Genomic DNA, 24,774 nt, shown 5'->3' with positions numbered 1-24,774 from the left:
ACATCATTTTTAATATTTTCGACATACATGTCGTAATATACGTGAATTTTGTCGGTATCTATGATAGGTGATAAAGAAAGTCTAGCTGTTTTCTTATGTCGTGACATTTCCTTCTGTCATCTGCATGATTCTCCAATGACTGTACGTTGACTTAGAAACGTAGAATACACATTAACACATTACTTATAAATACCCACACAGCATTTGCACACGAAATTAACAGATAAATACGAGCAAATAAATGGATGAAATGAATCATTTTAAATATGTGTACATATAATAAATTGCCATGTTTTGACTTACAAAGGACTATATTTGGTATGCATCTTCATATTTATGCGAAGTAAACGCCCGATACATTAACGGTCGTAATGTTTAGACCAAATAATCTTCAAAAGTAGACGATATAATCTTCAAAAGAAGACCTCTATTTATAGAGATTTAAGATGTGTGACTTTTGTTCTTGTAAATGGTAGTTTTATTATAGCATAGATCATTTTTTTAAATTAATGTAAACCTGAGGGTCAATTTCGGCCACCCATCCTCCTTAATTAATAATTACTATTTGTAAACTTTATTATAATATTCTTTTATTATGGCATATTTGACAATCTTTCTACGCGTGCAGAACCATGAAACAGGATGCATTATCCAGTTGTCAATCATTACATGTAAAAGCTGCAAGTTTTGGCAGCATAAATAAACGAATGGAATATAACAGTTGGAATTCCAAAATCGATCGGTTCCATTTTTGTTCAGAGAAACATTAAAAAAAAAATTTCCTTTATTTTCAAATCCTCAAAACTCACAGGCGCCGGACGTTAAAAATATTTCTTTCAATGATAAGATTATCCCCGTGTACTTCGATTATTATAGTGCAGGGACTTATCTTATTATTAAAAGAAATGGGCGTTTGTGTCAAAATTGTATGAGAAAATAAATTCCACCCATTGTGAAAACTCTTGGGTTTTTTAATTTATGGTAAAAGATTTGTTATTCTCTACTGGATCAAATTACAAAAGTTCAAGGGTCCAAAAATTGTACTGGATCAATTTTATAACGGCTATACAAACACGTACATTATACTTTTTATGTCACTCTAAGGTATTTAAGAACAAAAACAATGCATTTCGATTAACTTAAAAAGTAATCTACAATATTTTAACTTCATAATTCTGACACCGTCTAAAAGATGTCAATGGACAAGTTTGTTAATTTATTTTTCCATATATACACACACACAATTAATTATGTTATATATTTCATGTTTTTTCAATTTTCATTATGAATACCACGATAAACCAAAAGGATTTCAATGTAAGAGTACACAAAACTGTCTCGTATTTAAAGAAGGTTTATCTTTCCAGAGGCACGTAAACACCCACTCTCCACCATACAAGTTTTACTTTCTGAGTGTTAGGAATATAAACGCCCATTTTTTTTTAATCATCCACAGAGAAGAAAATGGTGATGTTTAGTCCCTATACATGTACTTCAATAAAGGCTACATAAACTTCATACCAAATTCTTAAGCCCACTACTAAGAATGCAACACCTGAGATGTGGACTAGCTTAGTTTAATCCCAAATTGTTACTGGTGACGTAGCATTTAGACTACACAAAAATGAATTACTGTATATCATTATATCTTATCAAATGCGAGTAAAAGTCGTTATCTACATGATCACAAAATGCTTTTATACACACAAGTAATACACAGCAAAAACAAATGAAGTTCATAAAAAAGGTAAATGGTGACTGAAGCTGAGTACCAAGTCAGCAAATATCAGGAGTACAATTAAAATTAAGTTAATTGAACACAACACAATAGAGTAATAGTACTTTGTATTACACATGAAGTAATGTAGGTGGGATGAACTTATATATGGATACATTAAATCTACTGTGATCGACCCAACACAATGTGAATACATGTACATAATAAAATAAAAAAGTGATTTTTCTAGCGAGTAAATATATTAAGTAAGAAGAAAATAGACAGATGTCAGAAAGAGAGAGAGAGAGAAAAAAGAGTTTGTGATCCACACAACTTAGTTCTAGATTCTGCATAAAGTTATTCTAACTGATGATGACTTTCTCATTGTCCTGCACAATCACTTACCAAAAACAAGGTTAAGGTCAGACCAAATATTTGCCTGTGCCTGATGAAGTATAGGAACAGCAGAGCTGAATGTGTCACAACAGCAAGCTGTGTATACATACTAATAAATAGCAGGTACAAGATGAGTGATGTTGATAAATCATAAATATGCTGATGTTTGATTAAAACAGAAAGCTAATAAATATTGCAACACCACAGATTTTATAAGATAATATCCATTGCACTTGGAGAACCACTCCTTCATTCTTTGGTGGTCGGCATTTTGATGGGGCGCAGAGCGTCCGAGTGCCATGTCCTGATGTTGGCCAGGGCACGGTTTATCTTGTTACACCAGTTGATTCTCTCTTCTTTAGTATCAGCAGATATCATATGCCTACAAATAAACAAATCAGTATAAAACTAAAATCACTTGAGAATTTATTGCTCTATGAGCTTTCTGTTCACCATATAAGTCAGCTATGCTCAACTGAAAACATATAGATGAATGTCATTGCTGCCTTCACCATGCTTTCCAAACATTTTTTTTACTTTTATAAACTTAGGATGATATTAGGTTGTGTTTTTCTCACTTTTTAAAAATTATATATATTGATCTCATGATTTCATGCACTGCATGAAAAGTTGTACAAATGCAATGCTTATTGTAAAATTCAAAATCATGTGCAGCAGTAAAATGTGATCATGGCTTAATTTTCTTAGCTTAATAAAATCTGACAATTTTCCATGCGATTGGTACAATTGCTGAAGCCAGCACTAACCTGATGGATGTCATGGTGTTGTAAGTCTTGCTGACCAGTGTGTCCTCCTCCCCTCTCCGTGGCTGACGCACAGTCACCAGCTCAAATGTGTTAGGTCTGGCACAGATGTCCCGGGGGATCAGACCCACCTTCTCTGTCACACATCTCTTCAAGTCAATGATTCCCATTGGTTCCTATAACAATTGTAAAATATTGTAAATATACATAATACTAAAATCACTGGGAAGATATCATGCTTGCCTTTGGACCAATAACTGTATATATAAATAAAATGTTGTAGTAAAGCCATGGTTTTTTTTCTTCTTCAAATCCAAAAATATTACTCAGTAAATTCAATTTTGAAGTATTTTCTTTTCTTATTCTAAATAAATTCTGAACCATTTACATTCTCTTAATTTATGCTTAAAACTCTATAGCTTCACTACTGACCTTTCTTGTTTCTTCATCAGGATACTTCCAGAAGCAGAGTTTGTTTCCCTGAAGAGCGGACCATCTCCTGTGCCAAGCACCAAACCCACTGACATCCTCAAACATGGTCTATAAAACATATCAATTACATGTATTAACCAATCTAATGTTTAAGCAACACTGCCTACCATTCATGATGTAAATACCAAAGTGAGACTCACCAAAAAGCCTCTTTCCTCCACATTTTGTTCCATCAAACACTTCAATCTCATGTAAATTGTTCCATGTAGAGGAGACAAGTATGGAATCTGTTAGAAACAACAAAAGCAATACAGAGCAGAAAAAAAACCCCGATATGGAGAATACCTTATCTATAATTCACTTAACCATAAATAATGCTATTATCAAATCACAGATTTTAATATTCTAAATTAAAATATTCATGCATTTACCTACATGTGACTTCAACATCTCAAAGCTTTTAAGCAAGAGAACTTACCCTTTCCAGTGTGAAGCAGGTCTTGTCCAGGGCCCTCATGGTGATGGGGAGGGTTGTGATTAGGGTGAAGCTAGTTGTCCTAACAGCTGTAGGACCGCCAGGGCTGGGGGCTAAATAGTAATCTACACAACATCAGTCAAAGCCTCATCTCATTTATCAAAGACAAATTATAACTAAGTTTTGGCATTTTTGATAACATTTGGCACTTTATGACAATATTCTAACTCCTCTACCCCCAAAATAGATTTTAGGTATAAATATACTAATATACATGCAACTGACCACATATTACACTCTAAGCAGCATTAACAAACTGAAATCAATAAGATTTTAAAACTTCATTTATTTCTGAATACCTGGTACAAGATGTCCTTTGGGAAGCTTTTTGGGAGTCTTTCTTTTCTTGTCCTTGATTGCTTCTCTTGATATTGACTAAAATGAAAAAAGAAATATTCACATCTTCATGTTCATGATGTTGAAAGGGGGGGGGGGGGGAGAGCTTGTGTACACATCTATAAAACAAGAGATACCCCTGCTTTGATGTAAATCTGAAAAATAAGCAGTCATCAAAGGACTATGTGCGGTATGGTCAAATATCTGCCCCCGATTTCAACCAATTTTTAAATAGTATCGTATGAAAATGAAATCTTCACAAATCATTGTAAAGAGGATGCCTATAACTTTAATCTTGATTTTAGTCATCATTGCTCACTCGCTGTTTATCTATGACGTCACTTAAATGACCTAATTCCCGCAAATTTGCAAACAAATGAAAATATTCTCATTTTTGCACTATATTTTGCATTCGGAAATATAGAGCGCAGGTCTGCTCAAGTGCGATTTTAACATATGTTTTTCTTCAGATAGTTATACATATTATACTAAAAAATGGTACTTGAGCAAGCCTGCGCTCGATGTTTCCCAGTCGAAACACCATCGGAAAACACCCATATTTTTCTACAAAACATCAATTTATCAAAATAATGCAATATTCATGACGTCATTTCTACATTATGACGTCACTGTGGTGATAACCTTTTACACCTTTATTTCCAATATGATTTTAACTATCTTTCACCTTATTTTAAAGCTCTTTCTAAAACTTTGATTTTGGGGGGCAAAAATTGCATAAAACCGCACTTAGTCCTTTGTTCAAAAATGAAGTCCACCACATGGCATCCCTTAACAAAGACAGTGTTAAATTTTCAAACATCTGTGATTTATAGTTGCTAAGAAATCTTTGATAAAAATTTGTTACAGACAGACAGAAACACAAGGGTAAAACACAATACCCCCTTTGGAGTTGGGGTACAATAAAGTCTTGCAGTTGTTTCGTCTCCTTACCATGCTGTATATTTCAAGGTTTAGTTTAAAGTTGCCACAGATGCCATGGATTTTGATCAGGTTGGGAAAATCTAGACTCCCTCTCATCATTGGATCATGAGTTGACAGCATCTGTGTGACTATTACTTGGGCATGATTCCGGATCAGCAACAGAAAATAATGTACTGTGTTGTCTACAAAATAAATATGAAAAAAATATTGAAATGTAATTTTTCTGTAAATAGATGTGATCTATTACATTTTATGAAGTACACTGCATACATGTATGTCTATAATATATTATAGACAGAATATATATATCTTTTTATATATAAGTAAGATTACTTAATAGCTAGATTTTTCTCTACAATGAATGAGAAAGACACTACCAAGTCTGATTTTTCTCCTACCTGAAGCAGTTCCAATCTTGGTGACAAACTCTTTCTTTAGTGGCAGTCTGATGTCACTTATGGTTAGGGATCCTCTGGGCCCTGATCCTGGGGGGTCTAAACACCCTGTCTCTTTCAATCGCTGAATCTCTGTCAAATAGGCTTGTCGTTTTTGGCCTGAAATCAAAAGTTTAATAATCTACTTCTGTGATCTTGCAATTTTTAACCTCTGTCTTTCCTGACTATTGCCCTTTGAGCGTTAAAGATTAAGGAAAAGAAGGTACATGTATGTAACACATTTAGTTACATGCGTGTTGATACTTACATGCAATAAGCAAGAGGCGGTTGCACTCCACTTGCTCTGGTGAGCCCTGGAAGTAGGAGTTGCTGGAACAACACTGGTTAAGAGCGTTACTTGTCTGCATGATAACACTCTGTTCCTGGCTAACTAGCTCCTGCAGCTCCTGGGAATATATGAATACATGAATCAATACATTAATTGATTATCAAAACTCTAATGGTCTGTGTATGGTTGATCAGTTTTAAAATGACAAATCTTGTGTCTTAATAAAAATTCAGTGCTGTGGGCCTACTTTAATGCCGACATGTGAATAGCAGATAACATGGATTTTTTTAGGCAAAATTTTCATTAGATATACCTGTATTCTTTCCTGAATGCTTTTGCGCTCTACTTCAGGGGGTAGTTGTGTAGGCATCTCAATTTCCTCTTCACGAATCGAGTCCTCAAACTCTCTATTGCGAACAATTTTCTTCTTCGGAGAATTTGGCTCATGTAAATATCTGTAGAAGTAAAATTTTACATGAAACAAAACTTTAAGCAAGGTCATGACTTGCATACCCATGATTTCTAAAATGAGGGAATATATACAGTTTTGAATGCAAGATATAAGAAATGTCTGCTTACCTGCGGGATCGATACATGCTGACACTGTACACCAAGTTTCCAGCATTATCTTCGCTTGTTGCCATCATGTGACTACGTCTCTTACGCTGCAAAAGATGACCAATTTACTATTAACTGTTTGAATGTTACCTAATTCTCTAGAAAACTTCCAAGCCTAATATACTATAACACTTACTGGTGCGACTCTTGGTTTGTTTGCTCCATGAGCCTCCTCCTCTTCATCACTCAAAGCCTCATCCAGAAGGTCATTGATTTCTGCAGAGTCTGACGTATCATCTCCAACAGAGTAGCGCCGCGAGTCAGAGGAATAGGAGCTCTGTTCACTTGAAGTGCTTTCTAGGCTACTGGAGCTGCTCTGCTGTTGGTAGCCCACAAGGTTGGAGCCACTTCTGTAGCTGGAGGGAACAGGAGCAACAGGATTGACTGAGGGCTTGGGCCTGTTTTCCATAGGTTCCGACTCCTGATGAGGACCACTTGGCAGTACGCTCTGTCGCCGGACAGAGGCAGGAACAAAAGCACTAAAACTCACATCATCACAGTCAGACTCTTCTTCAAACACAGGCTGCCGGGCTTGAGGGCCAACATCACTCTCCGAGTCGCTAGGCAGTCTCTGCATCCCATCATCTGTGGTAGCTTCCTCTTCCTGTGTGGAGGACTGCGGTCTTCTTGTGTATAGCTCCTTGTCCTCTGTGCTGTCAAAACTGTCATCTGATCTCCTGTCAGTGTCTCCAGACATACTAGGTTTCTCATTCCTCTTCTGTGATATCAGGCGGTATATGCTGGGTGAGGGTTTGCTCTTGGCATTCTGGGAGGCAGGCGCCACCGGGGGTTTAGCCTGAGACCCAGGCTGCTCTTGTCCTTTCTTTCCATTGAAATCATAAGAGGCATCACTGTTGTCATCTGAAAGTTCAAATCCCATTGCAGCTAACTTTCTCTCAAACTCTAAAGGCAGAGGTCAGAAAAAGAACAAGAACCTGGTTAGCATAAAAGCATGCAACTTGCGAAGATTTCTCATTCTAGTTGTCTAGCAAAATTTCTACTCTAGTATATTGTGCTCAAAACTACATTTGGTTGCTTTGAAGCATGGCCTGATATGCTCTGACCTGGGACTAAAATGAGAACTCTTCTTGTTAAGACTGATTGCAATGAAATAGTAAATTGATGGAATGATGTTTTAATGTTTATCAACAGAGTAAATGAAATGAGTATTTTATGAAATGATTGATTATCATAAAGCAAAACAAGCAATCCATGCTGGTTAGAAAGTACTAAATAAAATTTTGTAAATATGATTGTTAAAAAGAAATTATTACACTTACATGCAAGTTTTAATATCACATGCATTAAAACCTCCAACACCAAATATGAATTACTGGGTAGATACAACATGCACCAACACTTTAAACATCAAAGTTGAATATAAAAACAAACCACAAATAGTGATAGAAATACATACATACATGAAATACATACATACATGTAAATAGCAACAGGCCACAAATTTACGCAATACATTGTACATGTAACATATTTTTTCTAACAGCACACAAGGATTTTTGTTCTTTTTCAAAACTCTGGACAGTAAAACAATAAGAATAATAGAAGAGGCCTAAAAAAAACCCTTGTGTGTTTAGGGTAACACTGATGAAAAAATTAGGTTAGATAGGTAGGGATTTTTTTTTCATTTTATCATATTTTTTTTGCATGAATCCTAAGAATGTTTGTTTCTTTCATATTTAAAAACGTATTTTTTATTGGAAATAAGATAAAATTCACAATCGGATAAAATCAGACATCTAAAAATGGTAGGATCGGGCCATTTTTGTAGGTTAGGTCGGGTTACCTGAAACACACAAACTTTTTTTTATAGGCCTGACCATGCCAACAAAAAAAAAAGAGAGGAATATTTAAGAGATAAATGAGGTTCAGAAAAGTATTTACATATACAGAAGGTTTGTTTTATAAAGACAAAGAATTTTAAGGTTTAAAAGCATTTATAACGCATATAGTTAAACTGCACCAAGTACTTTTGAGAAAATAAAAAACATGATAAAAGCATACCAGCCCTGGCTTTGGCTCGAATCGCTTCCCGTCTGTTGTTTCCTAAGTCTGAAGTCAGTTTTTGGTCCTCAGTGTCACTTGGAGTCTGCAATACACAAGACAATTCAAAAGATGAAAAATATTCTAGTACTTCACTAGTAAACCATTATTTTACATAACAACTTTAAGATATCATTCCTCAATGCATTCATTCTCTGTTAAACATTACCTTTTCTGGTCTTCCCTCTTTCAATATACCGTTGTCATGCCGATGCTGAATTTGCTGTACTTCTTCCATCCTTTCTCGTCTTAGCTTTTCAGCCACATCTGCTGTTTTGCCATGAGTAGCCTGCTCAAACAGTTTCTGCTGCATCATTTTTGTGGCACTGCCAATCTTACCTGGATTGCCTCCTGTCTGCTGTGGGCTATCCATTGATGCCTTGATGTGACCAGCTTTCTGCATCAAGTGATCCTTAACAGCCTTTGTTGGTGTGACCGCTTTGTTTTCTGAGGTCTGGCCAATGGCTTTCACCGGAGTAGGCTTTTTGGCACTACCAAACACAGGGGCTTTAACTGGAGATTTCTTCCCCGGAGAGACACTGCCAGGGTCCACCTTCTTAATATAAGAGACTTTGTTACTGGACGACATTTCCTCCCATGCTGACATTCTAGCTGTGACAGAGTATGCAGTAGGCTCCTCTTCTTTCCTCGGGGTAGACTCTGACGTTCTCTGCTGCCAAGATGCCATCCTGGCTGACACGGGCTGAGCAGCAGGGTCATCCTTCTCCACTCGCACCTCTGGTTGTGCCGCCGTTACATTAGGATTCTGTGTCTCTGAGGACTGTGGTTTGGGAAGTGGTGGTTTTTCAGACACTGGGGTAGCCATCTGTCTGACAGGCTGGTGCACTTTACTGACTGTAGCAGTGGGTGTTGATATCTTTTGTTCCCACACTGCCTTCTTGGCAGAAACTGGCTGCTGTGATGGATCTACTTGCTTCTCCTGTGCATAGAAAATTTAATGTTAAAAACCACAATACTAGTAAATTTTCATTGTAAAAAATACTTAGTTGATTTGAACTAGTAGTATACCTTTTTGGGAGTTTCAGAGGCCTTCCAGGTGTTTAGTCTCTCAGAAACAGATTTAGTGGTTGGGTCTTCAGTTTTCTCTTTAGAAACTTTTGTTCTGTCAAGCACAGATTTGCATACACTGTTGGTTGGCAATTTACTGGCTGCAGAGGATTGTGCAGTAGGGGGTTGTGGGGCATATGTTTTCTTGGGGGAGGGAGCTGCCGGAACAGGGGGTGCTGGTGGTGGCTTTACTGACTGCTGAGGAGGACTGGGGTCGGCCTCCACTCGAGGGGGTTTAGCTGGAGGTGCCTCAGTAGCAGGCTTTGGCGGTTGCCATCTTGGTTTGGGTTCCTCTGGTTTACTTTGAAAAAGACAATTTGAAATTCATGATTTTCTTTTTCCTAAATCTCAAGTACCTTTCTAATGTAATCTGACAATGGTTTCATAGCAGAGGTCTGGCCCCACCGTCACCAACTTTCCTCAAGTCAATACTCAGCCTCAAATCTGAGGTTTGACCTCAAATTTATGCACTTTTCTTTAAAGGATTTGAGTTGAGGAATTTGAAAATTTTAGTGACGGTGGAGCCAGGAGACATAAGTGACATATAGATTAATAAGTTATTAAATTACCGAACATGATTTCTTTCTTGACAGCGACTTACTGAATTGTTGGATGACTAAGATCATCCTCCCAATTGTTGATAGCTTGAGCTAGATGAGCAAATCGCCCCCTTCTGCCAGTGGATGTCGTAGTCTCTTCAATATTTTCCTTGAAGGCTACTGCAGCCTCTCTCCGAGTCGTAGTAACTTTCTGCATGGCTGGTTCATTAGATATATCAACCATTTCTGAATCTTTTTCTGAAATTTGATGGCAAAACTGTTTTTTAAGAGATTTAGAAATCTGTATAATTTCAAATTAGCACAAATTTCACGTTTATTTAAATGTATATTTTTATACATGATATTATGGTATATTTAAATATTCATCAATATACATTTCACTTTTGAAATTATGATTCTATGAAGTTTATAACTGCTACCTATTTTTTTTGAAAACATGAGTATTAATTTTCCAAAGTTGACAAATGATTTTCAAAAATGACAGGGAGCCACTCTTTGTTCAAAAAAGTTTCAAAACAACCACCAATTTCCACAGAAAAAATTAATCTTTTTAAACTCGCTTACCCACCTAAACAAAGGGAAAGGATTTACTCATTAGTCGTATCATTTACCTGAGAACTGTTCCCTCTGTTTGGTCAGGGCCTGCATTCTGGATTTGACCCCATTAATGGCTGGAGTGTCAGGGTGCACCATATTCTCCTCCCCACGGACACACTGTCTCTTACCTGGAGAACCTACAATGAAAAATTTTATACCTCCATGGTAATCATGCTGTTATTTCAAAAATGAAAATCAATATGATTATAAATTGGTAAATGTACTTAGACAAAAGAATATGCCTGATTGTTTTTGTTTATTCAAATGTTGATTAAAAAGAAAGACCACTAACTTTTTTTAAATAACATATCAATACCGGTAATTTCTTACCATCTTTTGAGGTGATGGACACAGCTGTTACATTCTCTCTGGCCTGATTCTGCTCCAATATACGCTTCCTTGGAGTAGCCTCTGGTGTCTTTCCCAGCTTCTGGTTCAATACTTCCCTGCGTTGTCTTGTTTTCTCTAGCAACCTCTTTCATTAATTAAAACATTTTATTTAAAATGTGCGCCGCTAAGTAACCATCAACATATTCAATTTAAATGTTGTATTCAGCAACTGTATGTTCAGTAGCTGGACTTGCCTATGGTAGATACTGAGATAGTAGTTTAGCCTATGGCAATATGCAGTCTTTCAAACCAAAAAGCATATAAATGCATATATACTACAAGTATAGATTTACTACAGGGTTGTTGCATCACTTTTTGGTGCAAATTCAAGGTCTTGCTAAACTGGAATTTTATTTTTTTTCAAATAGGAAAATTTCATTTGAATATGCATATATAGTCAAAGAAATTTAATTGTATGCTTTAATACAAAGATGTTTTATACTTTTATTAAAATCATTAAGCAAAGTTGTAAAATATTTTTTTTTGGTTCCTCGATGCATTTGAGAATATTTATGAAGAAGTTTGATAAATCTGTAGCTAATTGTCATTGCAAATGGGTCCATAGGTTTGTTATGAGGGTATCCTGCAGTGACAACTGTCTGACGTCAGAAAAACAAAATTAAGAGAAGATTTATTTCTGACATAGACTAAGGTAATATGCAAGATAAGATCTGAATTTTTCCATGAACAAAATAATCAGTAGGTGTTTACTTCTAGAGTTCTCACAAACTCCGCCAATTTCTAACTGGAAAATATTCAAATTTTAAAAAGCGTTCTTATAAACATTAGCCCGAAAAGGTATAAATTAAAAATAATCAAACGGAAATTCACTAACAGTAGTGTACATGATCAAAATATTAAAATAGAAAACCTGCAGGTCGCCTGACGAAAGTTTTGCATCATTGTACTTTTCAAGCTCCTGAAAAGACTCCACTGCTATTTCCTCAAAAGATCCCAAATCTGATGGCGATTTATCAATATCCTCGATCGTTTTATTTGCAAGCTCTTCAAACGAGGAATCACACACTTCTTGATGAGTTTCAGACATCATATTTGAATACACAACCACTTAGCGCCAGTCTGGTTTTCTAATGAGCTTTTTGAATTCTGTTATCTTATCCCACGTGATCTTGCACATTCTTAACCTTTGCAGGTCAAAGAATTTTAAATTGTGTATTCATAAAGTCAATAAGCTTATTTCCACACAAATAAAAAACGACTTAGTTATATCTAACAATCACGAAGTTTTGCGAAAATAGAATATCCCACATCTAAGCAGAATATGTCCAAATCCCTCATGACTCCGGAAACCAAAAAGTTCATTGTTAACGTATCAATATATATATACTTCAAACTCTAACTTTATCGTTACATCAGACCTGCTTGGGTATCTGCATATATATAACAATATCACCATGAAACAATGATTACTACTCACCTCCGTGTAGGAATCCATCGTAGAGCTCGTATTCAGTCCTTCCACATTTGAACAGTAATCGCTCGGCTCTTGTTTACAAAATTTAAATTTGGCGGTTGGAAGTATCGCGCTTTCTCGCGAAGTCACGTACGAAGTGAGATTACTTAAAAAATGACCGCTCTATAGAAAATAATCGGTGTGGATTGACTTTTTACATTTTCAAGGTTAAAGCACTGTATTTTTTACTGGAAAACTAAGTAAAATTTATTTATTTACTACTACTTATAGCTTGATTCACGCAAAAATATCAGCCTTGCTGTGATTGGTCAGAATAAAGACCATCGTGATTGTCATGTGACACTCATGTGCTTTTGTTTAGATGAATGAACACAATGCGTGGTTTTCTTTTTCTCTGTTTTCTAATACTCATCAATTTCATTACAACATCTGCAAAAAGTGTTCATGAGTATTCGAGAGGCACAAATGGAGGTTCCAACTGTGCAGGCAAGTATAACGTTTAGGTTCTTATTTACTGGTAGAATTAGAAGGAAGTAATTTACATGATTTAGTCTTTTGGGTTTATTCCATGTCACACAACATATCGTGTATCTAAGAAGTTTAAATTACCGTTTGCGTTGTGCGTAGCATTATTGTTAAATGGTAAACAAGATCCAAACGATTACTTTTTCACTTTTAAAGGGACACGATGTGAGCTCAATATTTTGAATTTTATTTTTCCATTTTTAATGTTAAGAATGGATATTATGGGTGTTTTTAATGCTCTGTCAAATTTTGAAAGTCAGATATTGGGCTTTATGCAAGGTACAGAGTTTGGAATTCCTGGTTTTGTAAACAAAGCTCGAGCCTTGTTATTGTTTACATATGTGTTTTATTGTTATAAGTTTCAATCAGATGTTGCTTCTTCTATTGATAATATATTTTATAAACACATTGAATAGGTTTGCCTTGTTTCCACTAATTATTATATTAAAGAAATGGTAATTCCATACTTTACATTATTTGTAAACAAATATAAGACTCGAGCTTTGTTTACATAACAATGAGTTCTTACCTTTGTATCTCCCTTAAAAATTAATATCTAACATTCAAATTTTAGTCAATGATTCAAAATGTGCTAGTAAACCATTTTATATATAAAAAATAAAAATTAAAAATTTGATATAAAATCTTGTCCAAGTCCCTTTAAAGGGAAGCAGAATTTAAAAAAAGGCATTTAAACAAGAAATCTTTTTGTTTTCTTTAACCAAATCTATGTTCCTAGAAAGTTTCGTAAAAATGTACCATCTGGTTATTTTAATAGACAATAACATTATTTTAACATAGAATACGGGTATATTAACTATAGAAATATTTTAGATATTTTCAATTTCCTGCACTTCGAAGACTCGAAGCAGAATATAAAATACAATAGACATTTTCTGGCTCAAAATGTAATATCATACAAAGAATTTCTACATCGTCTAAACGATTTTAAAAAATCGTAACAACAATGTTTAACAGCGTTCAAAAGATTTAACAAAATCATTTCAAACGAATTTCTGCCAACGATTTTATTTACCGGTATTTATTTCTTCAAAATTATAACTCATATAACTCATATACGCCTTCGTAAAACAGATTTACAAACACGCAGATACATGTACCCGCAATTATAAGATATTGCTAAATTCATAATCAGATATAAATGAAACAAAGTCAAAGTTGCAGTATCAATGATGGAATTTTTTCTGACGCTGAAATGTTTCCAGTAGTATTTTTCTTCTTGTTACGTTTTTGCAATCAAGTTATAAAAATGACGCGGGATTATATATCCCAAATACATGTACCTGTAGGTCAAATTACTTAAATGTATCACATGTGCACACGGAACGATTAAGATGTGAAAATAACAACAACGCATTCCTTATTCAATAAACTCCAACAAGAAAAGGAATTTATTTAAAAATATTTTGTTTTGTGTTTTCTCGAGAATTTCCATATGTGTGAAGTGGGCATTACCCCGAATTATATAAAACGTGTCAGCGTACTGTTATTAGTGTTAACAATTAATATCCCCCAACCTAAAAAAATTATATATACACTGTACATAAGTGCGCAGACGGTTTAATTGAAATTACGAATGAAGTCGAAAACATTTAAATATACATGTAGCTTTAAAAAAGTAATAAATCGAATCGTTTTGTTACTGATTCGCCACCTAAAATATTGACTGCAAAATTAAGGTCTTAATCCAGTCATTTCAGATAAACAATTTGTAGCTTTCGATTGAATAAAGTATATAGCAAAACTGTAATTGAAATAACATGGTTTTGTTCAACAATGACTGTTTCGAGAATATTTTACAAAAATTATCGCTAAAATGATGAAAGTATGCGGGATATACAAACTTGCGATATCAGTACAGTTGAAGGGTTTTAAAAGGTGTTTTGAACTAATAACCAGCAGATGACACTTGAATATAAAGATGGCAAAGACGCCTCATTTAATAAGCGTACGTGTTCCTTCCATGTTTCAGTGTGTACCGTGGTGCTGGGATTAGCAGAGCAACTGTCTGTGATTCACAATGAGACGGTAACTAAAGGACTGGAGAGGCTGTGTAAGTTCCTACCGGAGCCTTACCAAGGGGCGTGTAAAGAATTCGCAGACTTCATCGCAGCCGATATCATAAGAACGTGAGCTCCCCCTCTCATATACATATAGCCCCCCCCCCCCTCTCTCTCTCTCTTCAAAAATCCCTTAAGTTATTAGTTATATAATTTGATTCCTGAAACAATTTTATTTTTAATATTGTTTGAAATTTTAATTTTAATTGATGCATAAACTCCAGGTTTTCCAAAGATGACACCGCAGACACAGCATGTCACAAAATGTCTTTTTGCTTTACTGAACCAAAATCAGAAATGTGTCACATCTTTCCGTTGAAATCTAAACAAAGGAACCAATTAGAATATATTCAGGTACCGACGAAAACTACTAGTATGTATTAAGAAATGTCATGTATAAGTCTATACAATACAGATATCTATATTTTTACTAATAAATTGGAAATGAAATTTTAGAAGAGATTAATTAAACGTGCATTAATTTTTTGAAAATTAAGTTTAAAGAAATACTGGTATATATTTATGAATTTTATAAGAATTATTTTGATGTTATTTCTTCTCGAGTTCTTCAAATAAACGAAAGAAGGGAAAACATTATTATTTTCTATACAAGAGGTTGTAATGATTGGCCGGTCTACAGTAAATTCTGAAATCAGTTTAAAAGTGAGGGGTATCTAGTTAACACCCAAGTTCTTCATTTTATATACGTATATATATCTTGTATCAATGTTTCAGGCACACACACCTCGTCGTGTCGGGATAAAGATATGCGATCTACCTGGAATAAAAAGCATATGTGGATTAATTGATCAGTAAGTCAGTCTTCATTTCGGCTTTAAAGAATAAGTTGAATATCATATTAATGCGTATAGATTTTACGTGAAAAATATTTCCTATCTTTGGTTATGTGACATAACGTACATGTAGATATGCCACGGCCCAACTTAACTATGCAAGAGTGGCACAGTTGGACATAATTTAGCATATTTTTGTCTTTCTTCCAGTGTATTCAGTAAACACGACCCAGCCGTGGACTTAGACGGGGATTTCTACAGCGTATATCAGGCAAGTATTAAACTACATATACATGTCACTGTCATTGTAAATACAATTCCCTTCGAAGGTCAATTAAGTGGTCTGTTCCAAGGCCCCATCCTGGCAAAGGATTAGATCCTGGATGTTGATCTGCCGTTTGAATAGTAATTTCGCTTGTGGTCGTCATGGAGTTGTCTCTTTCCTGTATGAATATTTAATGTACACAATATTAAGATACATGTTGGTTGTAATTTTTTTTCTTTTTCTTGAGAATATTTGTACTGTGTGTATCTATATAATTTTTTATGAAGGTGTTCATGTATATAAAATTAAAAGAAATATATTAATTTCGTTTATTTGATCACGCTATAGCTATATACATGTTACATATAATACATACAAATGTATGTAATGATAAGGAAATAAGAACAAGGAGATTAAGTGATTTGATACGACCTACAACTAATATAGCCATAAGATCCAAATTACTTTTGATTGAGTTTTATTTCATCTGGACAACTTTTACATTTTGTATACAGACGTTAAGGGGGACATCGTGGCGAGGAAAGGATTGTGACGACGGCCGGAAATCGGTACATCCTGGTGCTAAGTACGTGTATATCAAACAACTTAATTAATTAGATTATAATGATCTTAATGAAGAGGGAAAAAATTGATAATTGACCAATGTTTTGCTCGGTTTTTCACACGGAAAGAAATTTGTTTCTTTTAAACAATTAAAGTTAATAAATGCGTTTTGTTGTTATTTTAGACCCATAGACCACGACAAAGGCTCTGATTCTAATTGTAATGGAATATATGTAAGTTCCCAACTGATCAAGGAACATATAATGATTTCTTTATCATGAAAATATCATCTACATTTATGCTATCTGATCCAAGTTTTTCCTTGATTCGCTTCTATACAAAGCCAATAAAGTTTACCTAAAATGGGAGCGGACCAAAGAACTGAATAAAATGGTATATTACTGTAGGTTGTTTTTGTATATCTATAGGGCATGAACCCAGCGAGTGGCCGTAGCTATGAGGACGAACTATGTGGCGCTAGTCAACCACGTGGTGTGGCTGTGTTGGGGGACTCTATCAGCGCCCACTTCCACCTCCCCAGGGAATGGTTCAACTCCACAGAGTTGTCCCTGGTATACCCACACACCACATCGCCTCAAGCCATGGTCCGGAATACTAGTAGCTCTCTCCATTTGGGAGAGGATCGTACCCATTGGCCATGGTTTGCGACAATGATACACCAGATGATTGTTTTATTATTGAAATCTGCGTAGTTCTAATTATTGAATTCTTAATATATATATTTATATTATTATCCTCATTCCAGACGATGTTTTTTAAGGTTAAAATATCGATGGAAGTATTTGAGAAAAATAACACGCGAGAAAAAAAAATCAGCCCTGAAAAAAAATAAAATAAGAAATATGACGAACACAAGAGAAATCCTATTTATTTATTTATTATTCAGAAAGCATTTGAATCCCTTCCGTTTATTTTGGAGAATGAGCTCGACTGGCCAGAGTTCTCAACAGTGACAGGTACGATTCGTCGTTGTTATGTAGGATAAATTATGAGTACATTATAAATTAAATGAGTACGTTAAATGAACTGATAAATATACATGGAAAAAGTAACACAATGATTTGTGGTTTTAAAAATTACCAATGGTGCGTTTGAAATGTTCATCCGTTATTATTTACATTGTCTCAAATAGCTTTCATGAATGATACCCACAAATTTCACGATATACTGCATGGGCCCGTAGATTCGGTGTACAAGAGAATGTTTAACAGGAACCATTGTAACCATCGGGACTACCAGAACATCGCTGTCAATGGTACGTTACCCCCTCCCGCATCCCAACCCAAATACCATCATTTGTTGCATGAAGAAAACTTGTACAATATTCTTGATATTGGATTTAAAGCATGTTCAAAACATCATTGGTTTCGGGCATTTACTTTAAATCTGTTCCAAGACTATTTATGCTGCACATTTGGACGGTTTTTGATAAAAATACACGTACATGTGAAAGAAGTGCAATTGAAATCGACGAAAGAGAAAATTTCCAAGACAACTTCATTTACACATTATCATTATTTCCTCATAAAAAATCATACGAACGAAAGTAGATTTCCTACGGAGATTTATAATCATGATGGGGAATGTTGACATCTTTTATCCATTGGGAAGTCCCTCTGAATACCTCCAACAATTCTTCAACGTTATTATCCGGATACATTAATCTCTTTAGCAGTGGAAAATCCCCGTAGACTTTTTATTTTTAGCCGTATATTAAAACCTGACAAGCTATAGGGGGCGTATCAAATGGGAAATCGAGGGATTTTTTCATACTGTTGAATGAACATCGCCTGAACCAAGGGGAATTAATAAATATTGGAAAAATAAGATGATAAGATAATATACGACATAGATATCTTGGGACAAACTTATAAACATAGCATCATAGAGGGTTTAGCCCCCCCCCCCACTTTTTCTCGCAGGAAACATGATTGTTCCTAAATTTACCCCCCCCCCCCCCCGGATTAGGATTTTTGTGATTTGGGGAATTAGGTGTTTTTTTTTTGCTTGTCTTGTCAATATTTCTGAGGATTAGTCTAGCCTCCCCCCCCCCACTTTCAATTTGCTTCCGACTCCAGTGTGTTGGATAACGTCACGGTATATTGCTTTAGGAATGCATGACTTTACAATCCTCTCAACATCAAACCACCCTTAACACTCTAATTTTTGTTTATTTGATCCAGTTTATTGTATATAGTTATATTTTATATACATGCATACAATGCATTAGTACTTAAGATGTAGTAAACATGCATTTCTATGTCTTGGCTTACATCAATTCTTTTATTATGAAATGTTATTCATTTCTCAGGGGCAAGATCATCTTCAATGGCCGACACCATTCAATTTAGGTATATGCTTTTAAATTATGATAGTTATTCTTAACTCGTGGTTAAGTAGAGTAGATTTCATAAACGACTGCATGATCCAATGAGCACGATATTGGTTTTTTTTAAATTAAATTTTAAAGTTAGACTTTGCGTGAAATTAAAGAACGTGTAATTTTTAGAAATAATACACGTATATTTAGATCCTGACTACAAGTTTATTCAAATTTATTTCTTGTAAAGAAAAGAAGAACAGTATAAAGAAGCAAAAACAAAATGTGAGAATTTTGTTTTGTTTTTGGAATTTTAAATTTTCAATAAAAATCAATTTTTTTTATAGCAAAACACGATCATCGTGTGTTTAAATACTCTGTTTGTGCACAGTTTCTATTTAGTTTGTAGTATACATGTACATACATGTAACCTATTTCTTTCAAGACGTATTTCTCGCTTTTGCACGTAACCCGTACATATTGCAAGTGTTTTAATGATCACTGCATTTCTACAATACACCTCTTGATGCACATCTCCAATACTATACACCACTAACTGACGTTTAGAAATATACAGACCCTGAAACGTGCTACTACACCTCTAAAACGAACCGTACCGTTCCGTGCAAGAAACGAACCGTACCGTTCACAAAACGAAACGTACCGTTCACAAAACGAACCGTACCGTTCACAAAGCGAACCGTACCGTTCATAAAGCGTAACGAACCGAACCGTGCAACTGGTGTAGTAGCACGTTTCAGGGTCTGTACTATATATGTACATATCAAACGCAACAAACAGGTTTCAGGGTTTATAATGACTTTGACCCGCCAATCAGTCCGCCAGCCCCGTTTTTTTTTTCCTTTTTTTTGGGGGGGGGGGGGTGGCGCAACTTGTCTTTACATGTAAGTAAGTAAGTAAATAATTTATTATAGTGACATGTGTATGTAGCATAATTACAAAATGTAACAAAATTCAACATGTAACTGTTGAATAGAAAGGACATTTTGTTTTGCCGAAAATTTATGACATTAACTCTTTTATAGAATTGGAATTCTGTCTTTTCTAAATAGGTGTTATAAAACAAATATTATTATTGATACGGGTATCATTTGTATGTTTTAGAAAGCATTTAGCTATCATATTGCATCCCCTTGTCAGAATTGATTACATGAACTCAAGTTTTAGAAAAAAAATTATGGCATTCTATTCAAAGATAATAAAAGTGCATACAAATTTTAATTTGCTACTTCCCTTTTCTTGTCATTAAATTGTCACAAAAACAATTTTCACAAACGATATAAAAACAATATACCGGTATACTTTTAAACATTAACGCATACCGGTATATGTAGTCAGTAGATTTTAAAAGATATACTCAATGTTTTATTATATGTACGTATTAATGCTAGCATTGTATATATATGGATAACACAATTATCGCCTTAGTTCAATTAATTATTAACAGTAAAAAATGATCAACATTTTAAACTGACTGATACACATGTATTCAAAAGGTTGAATTTCACAGTTTCAGGAGAAACATCACACATGACCAGCCGGTGGTCGTCTTCTATGCTTTAGTGGGGAATGACGTTTGTAACGGGTTAGTATGAAACAATTTATTAATTGACGGGAGTAACTCAATGTTCAGATTATTATAAAGAGAACCATTTTATGATTTTTTTTTCGCATTTCATTGAGTAAAAATTGCCAATTCGGCGGGGCGATCATTTGAAGCAAGATCCAAACTACGTACATGCACAGAAAATTGTGCATATTTGTATATATATACCACTTTACTATTTCGACAAAGCGCCATAGATATAAATGCAGTTTACTCCATGTGATCTTTGAAAGAAGAGGGGTGAATAAGGCGTATAAAATGCCCATACGAGGAATGATTAGATACTACAAAATTAAAATATCATTAAATCTTATATTTAAAGAAGAAAAAAATTATTAAAAACAATGTATATTTAACGTAATATCGGTTTGTAACCCTTAAATATGTTAAATACTTGTAACAGGTTGATTCAAACTGACGTACATGTATGCGTGTCAAAACCTCCAAATAGTGTCATTTTTATAACTTCAATGCTTTTTCTTTTATAGAGTGGGTCTGAGCTCCATATTTTTGTCATATAGTCTAAATGCGGTTAAATAAAATTTAAACCGATTTTAATCAACAAAAATGTGGAGAGATGACCCATTATATTTTAAAAATGTCATTTTGTAGCCCAACAATTGAACGTTTTAGAGAAATAATACAAGTCCGTTAACTCGTGGCCAACGTCTCATAAAGCATTTAATTATAGAACTTGGGTTTTTAGGTTGTGGGTTCGATACCACCAAAACGTTATAATTTATTAATTTTGTCTTATCGTTTTTTGAAATATTTCATATTAAATATAGTTAGAAATTACCCTTTTGTAAACTTGTATTATAACATATCAAATATATTTAATTGAAAACATGTTAAATTTGAAATTGTATTTCACGACTAAACCAAATGGGCAGTTACACCACCTTATTCCCCCATCTTCTTCAAATTGTACGTGTATAAGCAGACGCATAATTAATTATGCCATAGAATTAAAACAATTAGCTGATTATGAAGTTAATGTCGGATATTTACATAAGTTGTGCTTATGATGGCTTTTGTAGACATCACGATACATTCAATCACATGACCACTGTAGAAGAAATGAAAAATAAGTCAGTCACTACGCTGAACTATTTAGTAAGTGTATATCTTTATACTATATTACATTTTTCAGTGTCTTTATCATATATAACACTAAGAATCTTTTTTGTAATGCTTAGTTCAATACGGATCATCAATGATTTTTTTAAAATTTATTGACTATTTTAATTATTCATCAATTACAGCGCAATTTCCATTGTAACCATACAAGTACAATATGGTAATTGTAAAAATGTCAATAGTTATTCTTCAAAACTGGAGGAAAGTATTATACATCCGTCTACATAGCAATGATTGCATATTTTAATGTGTCGTAGGCAAAAACTCTCCCAAAAGGAAGTCACGTGTTTATAACAGGGTTGGCAAATGGCGCTGTCTTATACAACTCACTAAGTGATAGAATTCATCCGATTGGTTCATTGCGGAATGATGTCACATATTCCGACTTCTACGATTATTTCAATTGTTTAGAGGTATATTGTCAGTCTGTTAATTAATTCAGCTTTTGCATTTGTGAAATTGATTATGGTCAGCAGATTAATTTTTTCACAGATGCAACTTTTTGGGGTTGCGTTGGCTTCAACATATTTAAAAAATTTTATAAGAACATTTTCCAATTCAGATTTCACCATGCTTGGGATGGATGAATACAAATGCAACGATACGAGAGCTAACAACAAAGGTAACTTGTAACAAATTAATGCGTCAGAATGATACAACTGCCATGTTGTAAATTTTGAATTTACCGGGTGGCAGTAAATACAAAATTTACAACATGACAACTTGTAAATTTTGTATTTACTGGCACCCGGTAAATTCAAAATTTACAACATGACACAACAAAAAGAAATACTGAACCTGGTATACGACTTGTGTACATTTATGTCAGTTTTTTGCTCATCAAAATTGAAACCTCTGGAAAGCAAGCTAATTTGGACATTTCGCATATACACTTAAAGTTGAATTTGACTCGTTACCATTTTATTTAAGCGAGCAATGGAGTTGAGTGAGGCGCTGAAAGAAGTCGTAACCACTCACCAGTCTTCTTTCTCTAACTTCAAACTTCACTATGTTGTTAACCCAATTGACCAAGGTAATTATGTTTTGTCATTAATCTCAGTAAATATTGACATGCCTTACTGTAATGATCCTAAAGTACTAGTGTGTACCTCATCTGTACTTCTTCGTGAACTCACCTGCATGGCTAAGAAAACATTACACAAATGCGTTACTAACACTATGCTAAAGGTAATTTACTTATTTTAATATTAATGCCATGTTTATAATATATTTCAGTCCTGGATGAGTGGAAGAAACAGGGAGGAGATGACTGGCAGTTACTAGAACCCGTGGACGGATTCCATTCTAACCAGGTATAATATATATGAACTACATAACAAATGTACATGTCCATATCCCGAAAATGAAATAAAACGCATTCATTTTAATTTCATTGTTAATTAAGCAAAGCTGCAGATTGGCATTTGCCATAACAGGTTTGGAACAATGACAATATACTCTGCATCTCATAAAGGGAAACTGATGAACATGTAAAAATATTAAACGTCAAACTACTACATGCAATTACGCGCAAACCTGCTAGATCCCGAAAAAAATGTCTGTGCGCAATGGAACCAAGAGGTACGGAACAGGAGCGACCGCCGCACCAATAATTCAGATTTGCCAAAAAAAAACAACAAAAAACAAAAAAAAACAAAACAAAACAAAACAAAAAAAAACACAAAGAAACAAACAGAAAAAAACCCCCAACAAAATGGAAAAAATACCGTATTAAATTTATTTCATCAAATCTTTTGTAGCTTGGACAAGCTTTGACAGCTGCTGCCATTTGGGAAAACTTGGAGAAAATGTTCCCAGATGCCTTAGGACCAGTTAATCCAAACAATGCCAAAATCAAGTCTATGTTCGGAAACCAAGGCGGTTACATTTGATACATTTCAAGTTTTAACCAAAGGGGTTGTGCAATAACTTTATACCAATTATGATATTATAAGTTTGTAAAACCTCATTTAATGTACCATGTATTTTTACAATTTGATTTTTCCATACACTTTTGTTATGACTTTCTATGAGAGACAAATAAGGATACGTAACGTGTTCCGGAAAAGATAGACCGATTTTTTTCTACCACTTCTAGACGTAGAGTACTTCGTGTACGATTGGTTTGACATTTTTTTATCACGAAAAAGACACAATACCAACCGGTGCTTATGTTTTGCGACAAAAGACACGTGATGTGATTTTATAATCTTCTTCAGAGAAAATCTTGCAAGTATTATATTTTGTGAAGTATTTATGGAGAGAGAGAGAGAGAGAGAGAGAGAATATTCACTGTGTTCACAATTAAAAATGTATAATGTTGCACTTAAATTTATCACTTAAGTATTTTTGTTTTTTTAAAATATCTTCTTTATTGGATATTAACGAAGAAAAGAACAAATACTCATATAAATAAAAATTAAACAGGCAGCTCCACGTGTTAATCTAATAGACAAGAGGGTGAATGTGGGTGACTTTGGGTGTCATAAATACACATGTATCTTGCTTATTTGCCCCAAAACAAGTTGGTTGTGAAGGTGTAAGCTAGCTTTCATCTTTAGCAAATAAATGGATGTCGGAGTAAACAGTCTCAAGCGTGTTCTTGCGCAGCCTATAAAGCAGTTGTTGTGTGCTCATTGCATTGTAAATGATCCTTGAACCCTACATAAGTAAACTACAAATATTATAGTATCGTATCTTAGAATGTAAGATACGATGTTAAATTTCCAAAACAACAACTAAAATACTTGTGTTTTATAACTACATGCATGCCACATCGCAACTCGTGTTCGTCATTCAATAAAATATTTTTTGCTACAGTAAATTGAGTTAGACTAAAAGATAAATAAATAAGTAAACGAGA

General features: G+C 34.4%; 2 protein-coding genes across 5 annotated transcripts; one reads left to right on the top strand and one right to left on the bottom strand.

Annotated features, from left to right (window-relative positions):
- Positions 1–1,561: 1,561 nt before the first annotated feature.
- LOC128186764 (anillin-like) lies at positions 1,562–12,851 on the bottom strand. Of its 4 annotated transcripts, none has more exons than XM_052856652.1 (19): positions 12,578–12,851; positions 11,080–11,224; positions 10,764–10,886; positions 10,194–10,389; positions 9,554–9,893; positions 8,694–9,464; positions 8,486–8,570; positions 6,600–7,366; positions 6,425–6,510; positions 6,159–6,300; positions 5,825–5,963; positions 5,521–5,676; positions 5,132–5,304; positions 4,144–4,219; positions 3,788–3,909; positions 3,510–3,596; positions 3,310–3,417; positions 2,881–3,053; positions 1,562–2,495 (listed from the first exon to the last, which is right to left on the bottom strand). In XM_052856652.1, the coding sequence occupies exons 1-19, from the start codon at positions 12,593–12,595 to the stop codon at positions 2,363–2,365; spliced, it is 3,840 nt and encodes a 1,279-aa protein (XP_052712612.1). In that variant the 5' UTR covers positions 12,596–12,851; the 3' UTR covers positions 1,562–2,362. The 4 variants fall into 4 exon arrangements, with proteins under 4 accessions (XP_052712612.1, XP_052712608.1, XP_052712610.1 ...); XM_052856648.1 differs by lacking the exon at positions 12,578–12,851 and adding an exon at positions 12,011–12,533; XM_052856650.1 differs by lacking the exon at positions 12,578–12,851 and adding an exon at positions 12,011–12,533 and having other exon boundaries at positions 3,788–3,897.
- Positions 12,852–12,900: 49 nt separating this feature from the next.
- LOC128186766 (acyloxyacyl hydrolase-like) lies at positions 12,901–24,342 on the top strand. The gene is made up of 18 exons (XM_052856655.1): positions 12,901–13,060; positions 15,093–15,249; positions 15,405–15,534; positions 15,916–15,992; positions 16,185–16,245; positions 16,755–16,825; positions 16,988–17,036; positions 17,232–17,375; positions 17,711–17,780; positions 17,957–18,079; positions 19,136–19,175; positions 20,676–20,750; positions 21,812–21,887; positions 22,169–22,324; positions 22,474–22,533; positions 22,842–22,944; positions 23,148–23,224; positions 23,672–24,342. Exons 1-18 carry the CDS (start codon positions 12,940–12,942, stop codon positions 23,801–23,803), a joined length of 1,722 nt encoding a protein of 573 aa, XP_052712615.1. The 5' UTR covers positions 12,901–12,939; the 3' UTR covers positions 23,804–24,342.
- The last annotated feature ends 432 nt before the right edge of the window (positions 24,343–24,774 follow it).

The sequence above is a fragment of the Crassostrea angulata genome, chromosome 6 (genome assembly GCF_025612915.1).
Source record: "Crassostrea angulata isolate pt1a10 chromosome 6, ASM2561291v2, whole genome shotgun sequence".
In the NCBI taxonomy this organism is placed as follows: domain Eukaryota; kingdom Metazoa; phylum Mollusca; class Bivalvia; order Ostreida; family Ostreidae; genus Magallana; species Magallana angulata.
The sequence above is the reverse complement of the archived record's forward strand: the minus strand, read 5'-3'. Positions and strand labels throughout refer to the sequence as shown.